The sequence below is a fragment of the Panthera uncia genome, chromosome A2 (assembly GCF_023721935.1).
Source record: "Panthera uncia isolate 11264 chromosome A2, Puncia_PCG_1.0, whole genome shotgun sequence".
NCBI classification, from domain to species: Eukaryota; Metazoa; Chordata; class Mammalia; order Carnivora; family Felidae; genus Panthera; species Panthera uncia.
In genome coordinates, this window is record NC_064816.1 from 24,806,815 (window position 1) to 24,823,854 (window position 17,040).

General features: G+C 35.6%; 1 protein-coding gene across 27 annotated transcripts in view; it reads left to right on the forward strand.

Annotated features, from left to right (window-relative positions):
• SLMAP (sarcolemma associated protein) overlaps positions 1-17,040 on the forward strand; it is a 149,720-nt gene that overhangs the window by 79,726 nt on the left and 52,954 nt on the right. For 14 of the 27 annotated variants that reach the window (XM_049640773.1, XM_049640787.1, XM_049640780.1 and 11 more), the window contains exons 4-12: positions 1,157-1,229; positions 6,725-6,761; positions 8,738-8,800; positions 12,223-12,318; positions 12,569-12,640; positions 13,991-14,131; positions 15,186-15,323; positions 16,353-16,521; positions 16,611-16,661. In XM_049640773.1, the coding sequence (XP_049496730.1) occupies positions 1,157-1,229; positions 6,725-6,761; positions 8,738-8,800; positions 12,223-12,318; positions 12,569-12,640; positions 13,991-14,131; positions 15,186-15,323; positions 16,353-16,521; positions 16,611-16,661 (840 nt within the window). Of the gene's footprint in view, positions 1-1,156; positions 1,230-5,788; positions 5,901-6,724; positions 6,762-8,737; positions 8,801-12,222; positions 12,319-12,568; positions 12,641-13,990; positions 14,132-15,185; positions 15,324-16,352; positions 16,522-16,610; positions 16,662-17,040 lie in introns of those variants that run through there. The other 13 variants (XM_049640776.1, XM_049640785.1, XM_049640782.1 and 10 more) reach the window with 2 other exon arrangements.

The following is a 17,040-nucleotide window of genomic DNA, read 5'->3' on the forward strand; positions in this document are numbered from 1 at the left end:
ACAGTATATTATGCATTAGCTTTTAAATTAGATTTTGGTACGGGGCGCCTGGGTGGCGCAGTCGGTTAAGCGTCCGACTTCAGCCAGGTCACGATCTCGCGGTCCGTGAGTTCGAGCCCCGCGTCGGGCTCTGGGCTGATGGCTCGGAGCCTGGAGCCTGTTTCCGATTCTGTGTCTCCCTCTCTCTCTGCCCCTCCCCCATTCATGCTCTGTCTCTCTCTGTCCCAAAAATAAATAAAAAACGTTGAAAAAAAAATTTAAATTAGATTTTGGTACACTAAATAAATTAACCCTTTGAACCCTAACCCTGGAAGATGTAATCTCTGAAGGACAGAGACATAAAAAGCCATCAACCTTAAACCAGCAAAAAAGTTTTTTTCTACAAAGCCCATATAAAAAGAGAAGCTCTGTATAAATGCTGCTTTTGGGGGGTTTTGTCTCTTGAAATCTTCAGAAGGAAGAGGAGGAAGTAAGAAGCAACAGTAAGAAATTGTCTACAAAGTGAGTGCTGTAATGTTATATAAAAATGTTTGGGGGTGAAGGAAGAAAAAGCACCAAGAATACAGAACCACAATTTTAGATACTGAACTGGAAACCTCAGACTTGAGCTCTACCAAAATCTCTGATACTTAATAACAGAGTTCAAGAAGCAGTCTCACTTGTCTGAGGTCTTGGTTTTCTCACTCATCAAATGGGGAATTGAGTGGCATATTTCAAGCTGTGTTATGCAGGATGTTAGAGTTTTGTGAGGCGTGGGTAGAAGTTACAGGTTGAGGACAGGAGAACTAGAAACTAGGGCTAACTTCTAAATTGGGGAATAGTTGGAGTTAGGTTTTGATGCCAACAGATGGCAGAGAAAGTGCATTTCCTGACCTCAATTGTATTTCCGTGTATTCAGCTGACCTTTTATGGACTGTCACTGCATTGGAGGCTAGGACTTAACAATTCTCTCTGTAATTCTGCCTTGCGACTGTGATTCAGAATGATTAGAGGGGACTTTCTCCAGAGGAATAAACATTGTCATTAAACCACCAGATTTTTTTCTTTCCTGGAAGTTATTACATTTAAGAATAAAATATATCTTTGAATATGAGAGATGTGAATGTTTGTATTTTTAAAAAATTACTTTATCCATCTTATTTGTTTTTTTAACCAGTTACCCATGGGTGTATTGTTTCTACAATAAAACTTTTTCTACCAGATGGTATGGAAGCCCGGCTCCGCTCAGAGTGAGTATAATTTAGTTTTTGTTTCAACTACCTTGGTTAATAATATTCTAGATGATGGTATACTGTTAACACTTGAGGATTATTCTAATAATGGTAGAAAATTAATGCAGTACTTTTACAATATAATATACTTCATTTTAATTCCTTTTCATGTTATTTACAATTCTAGTAAATAATAATGTATAAGGAGGCAGGTTATTTTGTTTCCCAAGTTAACTTTACAGTTTATATTTTGATGGATAATTGGTTGTTTTTAAATTTTTTTTTTACCGTTTATTTATTTTTGAGACAGAGAGAGACAGAGCATGAAGAGGGGAGGGGCAGAGTGAGAGACACACACAGAATCTGAAACAGCCTCCAGGCTCTGAGCTGTCAGCACAGAGTCTGACGCGGGGCTCGAACCCACGGACTGTGAGATCATGACCTGAGCCGAAGTCGGATGCTTAACCGACCAAGCCACCCAGGCACCCCAATTAGTTGTTTTTAAAATATTTAGGGTATGTAAGTCACTGGTGAATGATAACTGTATGAAAAAAAAAATTTTTTTTAAATTTAGTTTATTTTGAGAGAGAGAGAGAGAGTACAGATAGGGGAGGGGCAAAGACAGAGGGAGAGAGAATCCCAAGCCCTGATGCAGATCTTGAACCCACAAACTGTGAGATCATGACCTGAGCTGAAACCAAGAGTTGGATGCTTAACCAACTGAGCCATCCAGGCACCCCTAAAAATATTATTTTTAATGGTTATTTATTTATTTTGAGAGAGAGAGTGCTCACACTCGTGTGGGTGAGAATGGGAGAGGGTCAGCAAGAGAGGAGAGACACAATCCCAAGCAGGCTCTGCTCTGTCAGCACAGAGCCTGACGTGGGGCTCCACTCACGAACCCTGAGATCATGATCTGAGCTGAAATCAAGTCTGGTGCTTAACCTACTGAGCCATCCGGGTGTCCTAAGTGATAACTGTATTTTGATCTGCATTTAATAGAGGATTCTTAAAGTATAATTCCCGCTGAAGTTAATGCCAGTGTCATCATCTTTTAGGACCTTGAGGGGTGTTGATATAGTTAGTAGCCTATTTTGATGGGAATTTTGGAGGGATTTTCCAATGCTGCATTTTTTTTTTTCCTGAAGCAGTGGAAAGATTACTTAGAGGAAGACAAATATGAAAGAGAAGAGTTACTCATAAAATGTAAATGTTAAGATCTAAACATAAGTACATTTTAATCTTAGAGCTTTTCACAGATTATCATTATGTAGTAATCATTAATTAAACCATTTTTTTATTGGGGGGGAAGACCTTGAATATGCCAGAAGCTTTTTTCTATACCCAGCATAATACTTTTTATCCTTCAAAAGCAAAGACAAAGATCTGAGGATGGGAGGTTAAGATAAGTAGTAAGTTGAAGGCAAAGTAGAGTAGTGAGAGGAAAGAATGAAAAAGAAAGCAGAGAGGCTCTCCTATTACCATGACAGTCTGTGCTTTCATTAGAATTACTATATATTTTGCTTCAGTTAGAAGCTACCAATTTTTGGGGCACCTAGGTGGCTCAGTTGGTTAAGCATCCGATGTCAGCTCAGGTCATGATCTTGCAGTTTGTGAGTTCAAGCTCCGCATCAGGCTCTGTGCTGACAGCTCAGAGCATGGAGCCTACTTCAGAGTCTGTGTCTTCCCCTCTCTCTGCCCCTCCCATGCTCATGCTCTATCTCTCTCTGTCTCTCAATAATAAATAAACATTGAAAATTTTTTTTTTAAATTTGAATTCTCTCTATATAACCTCTGGCAAAATTATCCCAGATATAAAAAAATAAAATTAAATTAAAAAAAAGAAGATACCAATTTTTGTTAGCTTTAAGGATATCTGAAGCAAAACAAAAATTTTTAAAGATTTTATTTTATTTAAATAAATCTTTTAAATATTTATTTATTTATTATTAAAATTTTTTTTTAATGTTTATTTATTTTTGCCAGAGAGAGAGAGAGAGACAGAGCATGAGCTGGGGAGGGCAGAGAGAGAGGGAGATACAGAATCTGAAACAGGCTCCAGGCTCTGAACTGTCAGCACAGAGCCCAACGCGGGGCTTGAACTCACTGTGAGATCATGACCTGAGCCGAAGTCAGACGCTCAACCGACTGAGCCACCCAGGCGCCCCTAATATTTATTTTTGAGAGAGAGAGAGCGCGCACGTGCGAGAGTGCACACGCATGCACAAGCAGAAGTGGGGGAGGGGCAGAGAGAGAGGGAGACAGAATCTGAAGCAGGCTCCAGGCTCTGAGCTGTCAGCACAGAGCCTGATGCAGGGCTCGAACTCATGCACTGTGAGATCGTGACCTGAGCCGAAGTCAGACGCTTAACCGACTAAGCCACCCAGGTGCCCCTAAACATTTAAAATTCATAACAATCTGTTTCCTATTCTATATTATAGTTTAATTATTAAAAATACAGTTTACTTTGGAAGCTTTAATGTGACTCAGCTCTTATGAGTCAAGGGTTAAGTTTTTAAAAATAAGAATAACTATTAGTCATCTAATGATGTGTGACTTCTTAAAAACCTTGATGTTTCTGTGTGATAATGAGATTTTTCTTTCATGGAGTTAAAAACTTTGAGCAGTTATATAAAGGGTTATCTGTAATCTCAGGTTCCATCTAGTAGGGCATGTGAATTTCTCAGTCTATGTTGTGAATTGTGTCCGTGCCCTTGTTTCCCCAATGCTTTTCATCTTTGTCCTTGTTTCCTTATTGTTTGGTTTTTCTTATGTGATTAAATATTAGCATTTAGAATTTTGCTGCCAATTTCTTTGTACACAACCTGGCTGACTTTCTGGAGAAGACGAATTTGGGACAGGCACTTCTCCAGAGCTGGAGGAAGATCAGAATAGTCTTTAGAGGCAGATAGTCTGTTTCAAAGCCAGACTCCACCTATTCTGTGACTTGAGCAGGCCTCCCTTTTCTCATATGAAAAATGAAGATAACAGTAGTACTTGTGGAGCAGGAATTTTATGAGGAAGATTAAATAAGTTTGTGCACTAAAAGTTTTGTGTAGTACCTGGCATATATTAAGCACATGATAATCATTGACTGTTTCTATGACTGTAATCTTTTATAGCAATCAAGATATTTTTGAGTACACCAGAATTTTAGAGTTTCAGATATATTGTATACATAGCATTTAATGCTTTTAAGATCTTCACTAGATAGTTCTCAAAAAGCTGGTTATTGGGGTGTCTGGGTGCCTTGGTTGAGCATCCGACTCTTGATTTCTGCTCAGGGCATGATCCCAGGGTTGTGGAATCGAGCCTTGTGTCACGCTCCACACTGAGCATGGAGTCTGCTTAAGATTCTCTCTCTTTCCCTCTGGCCTTTTCCCTTGCTTGCACTCTCTTTCTCAAAAGAAAAAAAAAAGATTCTTTTTTCTTCCTTGATTTTTATTATATCACACAAATATTATTTTTTAAAGTAATCTTTACACTGAACATGGGGCTCAAACTCATGACCCCGAGATCAAGAGTTGTATGCTGCACTGACTGAGCCATGCCAGGCACCCCTGTACAAATAATTTTTAAGTGATAACAGAGAAATTGCCTGTAATTCCGCAGTCCTAACACTAAATAATGGTTTTCTTTTTCTGCATTCCCTTATTGCATATGAACTTTTCTTAAAATCCAAACAGAATACGTCTATATCCAAGATAGGTTCTGTAAAATACATACTATACACACACAAATACATATTACTTATGGAATGTTTAACTGGATTTTCAGCCTTTGGCTAACTAAATGTTCATAAGAACAGAATATTTTGTACTTTGGTCACGAAGAAAAATGGAATTAAAAAACCATGAGTACTATTTGCTTCTATTTAGACTTTCTTAAGTTCATTTGCCTATATGTGCGTATCTATAGAGAAAAAGGTATATACCCCAAATGGTTACCTCTGGGTGCTGGCATTAGGTAGTTTTTACTTATTTTCTCTTGCTTTACTGCACACACATAATCAATATGTATTACTTGTATAGTGAAGAAAACAAAAGTTATGTTTAAGATATCTATCCCATGTTTATGGGGTAGAGAGAAAAACTAAAGTTGGCATAATTTTTTAAACCTTCATTGGGCACCAGCTTTTCCAGGGCGTTGTGATAGGTTCTGGGCATCCAGAGGTAAATTGGTCACAATGCCTAAAAACACACATGTGAAATTGAAGATATAAAGGGTTATATGATCTCAATGGGAGTCTGCACAGGATCATGTGTGTTCAGAAGGGAAGGGTGTGCTGGTTCTTAATATTCCATTTTATTCAGCATTTTAGTGTATTTGTGACTAATTGAATTGAAGCAGTACTTAGGATGTTTGTGGTTATTACAGTGGGATTAGAATTGTCATTTCTATTTTTAAGTCATAGATCAGTTTCTCATTAGTTTACACATAATTAACCAGTTGAATCTAGGAGCTTTCCTCTAGTCAACCTTCAAGGTGACCATTATCAGAGTAGCGTCTAGGATATGGAGTGATTAGCCACTGGGAGGGGACGTGGGTAGCAGCCTTGCTTCGTGTTTTCTCTACTCACCCCAACCCCCATACAGTAGCTTACAGGCATTGTAAGATAGGGCCCCTGGCTTCCTTAGCTGCTGTGTTCTCATGGAACTGGTAGTAGGATCAAGTGCTACTATGTTAAAGGTACTGTTTAAAGCTCTTTATTTATATTAACACATTTAATACAGTAACCCCTGGGCTTGTTTTTATGATTATCCGCATTTTATAGAGGAGGAAGATGAGACCTATAGTGCTTAGGTAACTTGCCCAAGATTATACAGCTTGTAAGTAGAGCCAGAATTCGGACCCAGGCTTCTGAGCCTGCATACTTAACTGATACACTATACTGCCTATCTGTCAGTACTTTATAAGGCTGAAGAGGCAATTAGTACCAATTATACTGTCTGTTTGCTGCTTTAAAGAGGTATACTGAGTTTAGTTTCCTACTTACATTTAAGCTTTCATTTGTTAATGTGTGAAGGGGCTGGGTGGAGAAGAACAGTAATACTGTTTGGCTAGCTAAAATTTTTCTCCTAGAGCAAGTTTCCAAATTATAGCTTTCTTTCAAATAGAACTTTGGTTTTTAAGACTTTGTGTATAGGAATATTTAATTTTAAAAGAATGTAACTTACAGATTCCAAAATTAAAAATGGATATGTAGAAGTTGTAGAGCCCAGAAATTCGCCAGAGTCCTCGTTAAATAGTGGATCCTCAAAAGGCATTTAATACGTTTTGAATTTTGAATTTGTGTTTAAAAATATATTATGTGTAAAAAGTAGATTTGTGTATTTATTACCTTGTTTTCTAAGAATGCTATGTATTTATGAAGGATTAAAAATAATTCACATTCTTTTAATTATATGAAAGCAAGTGTAGCAACTTTGGGGTTTAAGATATTCTGGTACTGTCCTACTTTGTTTCCTCTGTTGTCAGGAAATTAGATAAAAATTCTAAATTTTTCTTTTCAGTGTCATCCATGCTCCATTACCAAGTCCTGTTGACAAAGTAAGTTAGTAATGATTTTTTACAAACCAACTCAGCTATATTGCTTTGCAAAATGTTTTTGTTTGTTTTTAATATGCTTTACCTAGAAGCTTATTTTTCTTCTGTAACAAAATACATACAGTGTATATAGATATTTGGTTATTGCAGTCCTCTATCTGGAGAATTTAGGGTGGATGTTTCTTAGGAAAAAGCTTTTGTTATCTCAAATAAATGGTTGGTTGTATAGACTAGGAGTACTTGTTTTGTGCCTAGCCAGAGGTACGAAGTGTTAGTTACTGCTGTTTATTCTGGAATACAGTTATGTCTAGAAATATTAATTAAAGCTTTCTACCCAAATATTCACCCAACATATACCTACCCATAGAAATAACAGAAATATGGGTTTACAGGAATTGTTCTTTTATTGTCCTTGAAAAGCAGTTTTATTTAATCTGATTTGGTCAGAAACTTTGTGATAATTACTTGTTAGTATTTTCCTCAGAAATAATGGTGTAATAAACTATAGATATCATTGCTTCATAGCAAAAAAAAAAGATGTCTTTTGACATTAATGTAGATGTTTTTTCTTAGTGTACTAACTAAACTATTGGGAAAATATTTTACATTTTTTTTTCTTCCATGTGGATAAAGACTGAAAGCCTGCCTGAAACTGAAGTTCTCTGTTAAATTCCTTTTTTAGAAGTAAAAGTGGCTAATCATCAAGTTCAGCAATACCAAGAATTATTTCAGAAGTAAATAATGACCTTGCCAATATAAGACTAACTTTTAAAAATAATGCCACGTCTCTGAATTCTAGTTAGCATATTTAAAAATATATGCTTTCTGAGCTTAATTGGGAATGATGCTATTAACATCATTAATAAGTTAATACATAAGACTTAGTAGTATTGATATGAGTAAATGTTAACAGCAGCCTATTAGTACCTTCTTTGGTGCCGGGGGCGGGGGGGGGGTGTGTGTGCGGAGAAATAATGCCATGGTTATATGTTCCACACTTGGGGGAAACCCTGATAGAAGGTAATTTTTCCTAATACACTTGAATTCTAAGTATTTTTTCTACAATTTATAGTTTAAATACTATTATTTACTATCTTTTTCTTCTTAAACCTACCTATAGTTTAAAGAAGAAAAAAAAGACAAAGCTATTTTCTTTCTCTTTCTTTTTCTTTTTCTCTTTTTCTTTCTTTCCTTCTTTCTAATTTTTTTTTTTAATGTTTATTTGTTTCTTTCATTTGTTGAGAGACAGAGAGACAGAGCATGAGTTGGGGAGGAACAGAGAGAGAAGGAGACACAGAATCCGAAGCAGGCTCCAGGCTCTGAGCTGTCGGCACTGAGTCCGATGCGGGGCTTGAATCCACAAACCATAAGATCATGACCTGAGCTGAAATTGGATGCTTAAGATGCTTAACCAGCTGAGCCACCCAGGCGCCCCTCTTTTCTTTCTTTTCTTTTTTTTTTAAAGAGACAAACCTATTTCCATTGCCTCTGGCCATTGGACAAAGCATTATATTTCCTGTTCTGTCTCTCCCATACCCTCACATACAAATAACATTTTGAAGATGGCTGCCTCAGAATGAATTATGACTGTTGACATATTGAAGAACTGTTTAACAATGGATCTTAAAGGGGGAAAATATAGATCTGTTGATTTAGGAGTTATTACTTCTGGATTAAGAAAGGGCTGTCTTGCCTTTGCCTTGTGCTTGTGATTTGGTTTATCAAGGAATGTTTCCATGAGTAGTACTTGTTCCACCACCCTGCTTATAAATCTCAGACTGGCCAGTGAAATATAACACCATTTACAAACTCTACACACGGAACAGAAATGTTTTGAAAATGAAAGGAACTGGTTAAGCTTAAAAATAATTTTTATTTTGCATACTTCAGTAAATAGACATTTCAAAGACTTGGTTTGCTTTAATGTCTTTTATGAATGTTTTGTGTGACTATTGATACTTGTGTCATTTTGTTTCTAGGTTGCTGCTAACACTCCAAGTATGTACTCTCAGGAACTATTCCAGCTTTCTCAGTATCTACAGGTAAAAGTAAATCTTGAAAATTCTTAGTTTTTAAAAGTAGAATTAAGCAACTTAGGTTTGATTTTGCTAGTTCACAAATACAGGCTAAAGAAATATTGGCTGGCTACAAGTACAAAAGAAATATCTTTTCAAAGTAAAAAAAAAAAAAGGATTAAAATTAGGTCTTGTGAAGAAAGGATAAAAGAATCAGGATTATTAAGTCTAGAAAAGATAGGGTTCTGTACAAGAGAAGTTTTTGTTATTTAAATATGAGGAAGTGTCAACATAGTTCTTTATCCATAGATGATTTAAAAAAAATTTTTTTTTTTAATGTGTATTTATTTTTTGAGAGAGAGAGGTTGACAGAGTGTGAGCATGGGAGGGGCGGAGAGAGAGAGGAAAACACAGAATCTGAAGCAGGCTCCAGGCTCTGAGCTGTCAGCACAGAGCCTGACACGGGGCTCGAACCCTCAAACCATGAGATCATGACCTGAGCCGAAGTCGGACACTTAACTGACTGAGCCACCCAGGCCCCCCATCCATAGATGATTTCTAAAGAAAATTAAACCTGGAGAGATTTTGGTTGCTTAATAGCAAATAATTACATAGTACTTACTATATGCCAGACTCTAGCTCTTTGCCTCTACTCATTTAATCTTCAGAACAATCCTGTAAGGTACATATTTTATTCCCATTTTTATAGAGAGAGTAACTGATGGTCTGGAAGGTTAAATAATTTACACAATATTACACACTGTGTAGTAGAGCTGGGCTTTGAACCCAGACAGTCAGACCTCAGAATCTGTACCCTTAACCACTGGGCTGTGCTGCTGAGTCTGTTGGAAGATATCTTGATGAGGCAGATACATCGAGTGGGCTCCTGAAGAAGTTAATACCATATTTAAAAAGCCTTTCAAATCTTTAAAAAGGAAACAAGTGTGTGTGTGTGTGTGTGTGTGTCCCCTCTTGATTTTGGGGAGATTTGGGCTAGATTATGTTCCTATTATTATTCTGGTGAGGGAGCATATTGAAGAAAAATCCTAGATCAGGAATTTAGAGATTGAACTTTTTATCTTGGCTCTGCCACTGAGTTCTGTAACTTTGGGTGACTCATTTTACATTCATAAGTCTTCAACTGCTTTTTAAAAATGATAGGACCAAACCAGTGATCCTGGCTCCTACGTTCTTTTATAGGAATCAATCACTAAAAGTGGTTCTCCCTCAGTTAAGAATGTACAAGTCTGTGAAAATTGTCAAAGTACTAATCACATCTTACTTCCACTGGGTGTTATGTAACGGTGCATAGAAAAGCACTGTTACACATTTGTAATTTAAGTAGAATTTCTAACAGCACAAAACATAGCCAGAATTCCCTGGACTCGATCTGTGGCTTTAACCTCTGACCTTTTGGGAAAGTTGTTTAACCCTTTTGCGTGCCTCATTTTCTTAATATGTGATATGGGTATAATAATAGCACTTACCTCACAGAATTGTGAATAGTAAATGAACCAATATATGTAAAGCACTTAGAACAGCGCCTGGCACTTAAAGTGTATGCCATACATGTTAGCATTTGTGTACCACTCAATAGGAAGGTACATTAATTGACCCAGATCTCTCTTATTTTTAGAAGTAGAAGAAAACTTTGAGATTAATCTGGTCTAACCTCCATTTTTCACATGAGAAATATGGGGCTCATCTAGATAAAAATGATTTCCCGAGGCTATATACACTATATACTCACCAGTCATCATGGACTGTCGATCTAATGTCCTGACTCACTCAGTACTTTTTCCACCTTTGTCAGTTCTTTGCATATTCATAGGTGGGCATGTCTTTAATTGTTCTTTTCTGATTTTTGAGAGAATATTATATTGTGCTGTCTTTTCTATATACATCTTTGTGAATTGCTGGAATTCTTACGTAAACTGTAAAACTTTTGAATAAAAACTGGAGTAGATATGTTTTATGCCTTAGAACTAAAAGTAAAGAACTGGAAATATTATTAGATTTCTATTAGGATGTGGTTCATGGAATTATGAAACTCTAAATGGGATTGAGTTTAAAAAAGGTGAAATTACACCACCTAGTGGGAGTAGTGATTATTTGGTGGTTTTGTGTTTAAGTAAAACTTTTTGCAGCATTAATGTAATTTCCTGGATATTAGGAATGTTTTAAGAGCTTAAAATAAACTTGGCAGCTCATCTCTTTTAAGTGTAAGTTGTGTTTTATGGCCTTTGTTAGATTCCTTAATCTATACTTTTACAATTATATTAAAAAACAGTACCGCTAACTCTTAATTAGGTCAGATTTTCTCTAATCATTATGTATCAAGGATGTGGACAACAATAAATGCATGCTTTAAATCTCAAGAAATGTGTTTGAAGCATACCCTTCTTTGCTGAGGTGGCTCCAGAGGTATTAGGGTAGTAAGTGTTCTTCTTTGGCTAATGACAGGAATAGAAGAAAGTGAAATTTAAAGATGTGCCATAACCACCGCTGAATGCTGTGTGAGCATTTTCACCTTGACTTCTAGTGAAGGAGACCCTCTTAACAGCTATCAAATGTTAATAAGTGACCTAGAGATAAGGTTTGCTTGCCAATGTCCTTCTCTGGAAAAATATTCCTTTGGAGCTGCCAAATAGTTATATAACTCCTTGATTTCTTAATTACATTAGTGGACTCTTATTTTCGGCATATTTGATTGCTGCTAAGTGGTATACAGTCTCAGAGAATCAGAACACCTGACAATGCAATAGATTATGATAGTGAAAGTCTTTCTCTCTTCTTAAGTATATATGTTTATATATATAACATTCTTAAAAGGAAAAACTAAAAGACATTTCTAATTTAGATGTCATATCCATGCACCTAAGCCATTAAGAAGTATCTTTGCTACTGACCACATTGTTTGACTTAGTTTGGAATGAGTTAGTGCTGAAAGATATGTATATATTTTTTAAAATATGTATATATATAAAATGCAGGGTTGAACATTTGTTGGATTCTTCTACTCTGGATTTCCTTTTTTTTTTTTTTTTTTTTTAAACTCACTCTTCCTATGTATGTATGTGTGGAAGGAAGGAAGTAAGCTGTATGCCCAACCTGGGGCTTGAACCCACAACCCCGGGGTCAAATGTCATGCTCTACTGACTGAACCAGCCATGCTTCCTTTTTAAAGTCACTCTTGCGAATTATGAGTAAAAAGAAAACAAAAACAGGGGGCTTGTTTTCTGTTAACAGTGGAAGGTGCAGCTAGAGTACCCCTAACAGACCAGAAAGTGAGGCTAAACTGATGTGGTTTATATATATCTTACAAGATTTATCAGGTTTGAAAGTAAGATACAAAGTGGGATATAAGATGAGAATGTGCTAAAAATTGATTACTCTTCAAGGGATCATGCTGAGTTCTTTAGAATCTCTTTTGTGATTTGTATTATTAGGAGGCCTTACATCGGGAACAGATGTTGGAACAGAAGTTAGCCACACTTCAGCGGCTACTAGCCATCACCCAAGAGGCTTCAGATACCAGTTGGCAGGTATTACAGATGCCTTTATATTCATAGTTTAATATTCCTTAAATGTTGATTAAACTAAAACTGAATTTTTTTAGCAGGGAAAGGCAGTTATTTCCTAATGACCAAATATTGAAAATTTAGCATTTTACAGTGGATGTTGGTCAGTTTTATGATTTTACATCTTTTTTTTTTTGGCGATAGCAACCATTTTGATATGTGTTATTTTTTAATTACCCTGGGATTTTATTTATATTTAATTTTTTTTCAACAGGCTTTAATAGATGAAGATAGACTCTTATCACGGTTAGAAGTTATGGGAAACCAATTACAGGCATGCTCTAAAGTAGGTATTAATCTCAAGTAAGGATTCATAAAGAAAAAAGCATAAATTATGCATTAAAATGCATAGTTTTTTGTGTAGCTTCATTTCTTTGTCATTTTGAGTACATTCTAAAACATTTATACGTTTTCTCCATTCTTTTAAGTCTTTTGTCATAAGAAATTCCAAACATACATGTAAGGACAGAATTGTATATTGAATATCCATGTATAACTCTCTTTTTTCTATCGCAGTTGATATTTGCTGGAGAAACTGGGTCATTTGTCCTCTATAATTTCCCTCAACCTAGACTGTTATTTAATGATTCTTCTAGCTCCCCTCCCACACCATAAATTGGTAGTTTGATCTAGAGATTTGATCTGATCTCTTTTTTGCCAACAATACTTCATGAATAGTATTGTGTACCTTCACCAAAAGGCACCATAATGTCTAGTTGTCCTTCTTTCTGAAATATTAGCAATCTTTGATGTCCCTTGCCTAATCCATTATTAAGGGTTGCAAAAATGGTTAGGTTTAGTGCTGTCATTCCTTCATTTATAGCTGGGTGACTTCTATAAATACTTCTCTTATGCCCCTCTCAAACTATTTTGTTACCTGAAGCCTTTTTTTTTTTTTTTGTTTTAGGGAAGGCAGGATAAGTGATTTTCTCTTTTTATTTACTGGATTTCAAAATAACGAATTAGTTCTTTGTCATCCACCAAAGAATGACCACGAAGTGTTTTTCTTTTCTCCAAACTAGATTTAAATATATTTCATGTGTTTCAACCTATTCCATTTGTTGTTCTTATTGTTGTTCAAATTATCACATCTCTGGTGAACCATAGCTTTTTCAGTTTGGTGCCTGAGTCCTTTTGGTACAGTCTCAGGAGGCTTTCATAGCTTCCTGCTGTCATTTTAGACAAGATGTTCCAGACTCATCTTGTACATTTCCTGTCTCAGAGCTGGAATCAGCTTTTTCTTCTGGGTACTCTTATTCCTTTTGGTTTAACCATTGTGTTAAAATGCTGGGCCCCTTTGAAAGTAAGAGATCATTTTTGTACACAAATGGAAATACTATGGCTTATAGAGAATATGAAAATTGGAGACTCAATTCATTTTGTACATTTGAGAAATTCTTATTTTCCTTTGACTTTTTTAATTGTAAATGTGAATTAATATATTTGTGAAGGCATAATTCACTAATGAAACTTTTCAATACAGCTTCAAGCTTCAGTTAATACAGGGCCAACATCATTTGGATTTAGTGATACCTTAATATAAAACTCAAACAGTATGATAATGTGTTGTTTTTTCAAATGATAAATATTTAAAAACAATAACTTGGTTATAATTATAAGTATCTTTTAATCTTAGAATCAAACAGAAGATAGTTTACGGAAGGAACTTATAGCATTACAGGAGGATAAACACAACTATGAGACGACAGCCAAAGAGTCCCTGAGGCGGGTTCTTCAGGAGAAAATTGAAGTGGTTAGAAAACTTTCAGAAGTTGAGGTATTTTAATTTAACAAATATACTTTGGTAGTATGATTAAAAATTTTTAGCCTAAAATCGCTCATATTCTAGGACATTTTAAACTTGGGTGTTATATTACTAGTATGCTGTTTTTATTGTTAAGGATTTTCAGCATAACCATGTGAGTTTTGGTGCTTGTGGTCCCTAGTCAGTGACTGGGCAAATAAAAGGGTAATCAAGGAGTCTTAGAATTTGCATTCTGCTTAGGATTCAGCCTTCACACAGTGGACCATGATATGTGCCAGGGAATCGATCTCCTGTCACCTAGTTTTGTTTTTCTTCAAATTGAGGATAGTCACTGTAAGGTGGAGAACATCACCGCTATTCTTATTTACCCATCCTCTAGAGAAGAAAACTGTGTCTAACTTTGGAGGTCAAAGGGGAAAATATCTCTACGGTCCTTTCTAGGTCTTTTAGGAACAATCAAAATGTGATTCTCATTGCTTTAAAAATGACCTAGTTGATAGTGGAGGTCATCCCTTTGAACCACTGCACAATTACTACAGAAGTTATTTGTTACTGGATTTAGTTAAAATGCCCATTTTAAATACAATAATAAAAATACCATATATAGTACATACTATATAGCATATAGTATAGTAATAGTTTCTGTAAAAGCCTCATAATAACTGATTCACTTTCGTGTCATTAATTTGACATGCAAGAAAGTTGCTGGTTGTCTTCTATTTTTCTTATTAAGTTGATTGTGCATATTATTAAACTTGCTTTCAGGAATTGTTAAGCTTAAAATATTTTCAAGGCTAAAAGTCATTCTCAGTGGCCTTTTAAAAGAGTAGTTATATAAAAGTAACATCCTTTCCTCCCTGCCCCCTTTCTGTTGTTTTGTTTTTCAAATTTTTTGTTGTATTTTCTGTTTTAGTATACACCTAAAGTAAATTAAAATTCTTATGTTATTTAGCTCAGTCTTCTATGAAGGTTAATTTAGAACAGCCCATAGAATTATACTTTTTACAAGTTGAAGTTAAAACACGCCATTTATTCTAAATCAGTAATCTGTAAACCTGAATTACAGCGAAGTCTGAGTAATACTGAAGATGAATGTACCCATCTGAAGGAAATGAATGAACGGACTCAGGAAGAATTAAGAGAATTAGCCAATAAATATAATGGAGCAGTAAATGAGATTAAAGATTTATCTGATAAATTAAAGGTATGTATTTACTCAACCTGAAAATATGTTAATTGTCCCTAACACACTGGATAGATTAAGATGTTAGGTATTGCTGAATAGTTGTCGATATAAAATTTATAATGGTTGAAATTTGTAGTAAAAATAAGTTTCCATTTAGCCCAAACCCCAGCTGACATATTTCCTTTGGAAGGAAATAAATAGTACTTCACAACAGGCATCTTTTAATATATAACAGGAAGTAGATGCAAATCCACAAACCCCAAGATATTTAGACCTTTTGAAAACTTGAATGTGCTTCTCCTTGGGCAGCCCCAAAAGCAGATGTTAGTGCTGGAACAAGCCCAGAGGGGACCTTGGAGTGATCTGCAGTGGACCCTTGTAGCCTCTAGGGATGCTGTTAACTGCTCAGCTGCAGCTCCCTGTAGATTAGCTGTAGGACGTTTAGGATAAGGGCAGACCAGACCATAATGTCTAGATGGTCCTTTAAAATGTTATAACTGAGTTTGTGAAGTCCCGTCTTTATATCATTCAAACCATGATTCAGTGGCTAGAAGATAAATATTTCTTAGAGAAGACCAGGGCATCCTCTGTGTGGTTGGTGAACCTCTAACAGTGTTAAAGATTGGTCTTATTAAAAGGAGGTCATTTTGAAAAGTGCTTATGATCATCATTCCTTCAACTGAACACAATTTAGTTTAAAATTTCAGAGTAAGTTACATTTTAGAACTTACAAACTGATTAAACAATAGTAATTTCAGGGGAAAACTTTATATATTTCCCTCTTGAAAACTGTGGAGTTTTAAATTTTGACCCATTATCTTTACATATTAGGCCTGCTTGCCTGCTACAAGGTTTTCTTTTCTAGTTACCTAGAAGCATGACCCCAATGCAGACTACTTCTGACATCATTTTGACATTTACAAATATGTTCTATAATATTGAATATTCTTGTTAGACGTTTATGTGAATAAAAGCAGCCCTGCTTTGGGCCTCTAAAAGCAAGTTCAGACTATGAAATAACTGATTTTTTTTTTTCTTTCTCAACAGGTAGCAGAAGGAAAACAAGAAGAAATCCAACAGAAGGGACAAGCTGAGAAAAAAGAATTACAACATAAAATAGATGAAATGGAAGAAAAAGAACAGGAGCTCCAGGCAAAAATAGAAGCTTTGCAAGCTGATAATGACTTTACCAATGAGAGGCTAACAGCTTTACAAGGTAAGTTAGCTAATCCAGAAATTGATTTGATTTGATTTTTTTTTTTCTTTTATCTGTGAAATACCTTTTTCTTGGACTTTTATTTACAGTACGGTTAGAACATCTTCAGGAGAAAACTCTTAAAGAATGCAGCAGCTTAGGTAGGTGTGTCACCAAATTTCTTATTTAAAGCTGAATTTTTATCATTGAACTTTTGGTATTTACTGTCTCATTGGGTACTTATTTTCTATGTATTAGGTGGAATGTATCCACACTCCTAGAAAATTTTCTATAAAAATATGCTTGATTGCCACCAGTGGGCACCATTGTTTAGGCTTTAAGATGAAATTTGTGCGTCTGAGAAGCTCTACTTAGAGATATTTAAATAAGAGAAGTACAAGCACCGCAGGATTCTTTTCTTTTGAGGTTCATTGGAAGGCTTCTAGGCAGTTGTAGCTTTTTCTCTGAGTGGATATAAAATGGCCCGTTGAACCCTTCTTGGAAAAATAAATTCAAAATGTTCTATACTGTCTTAATGCA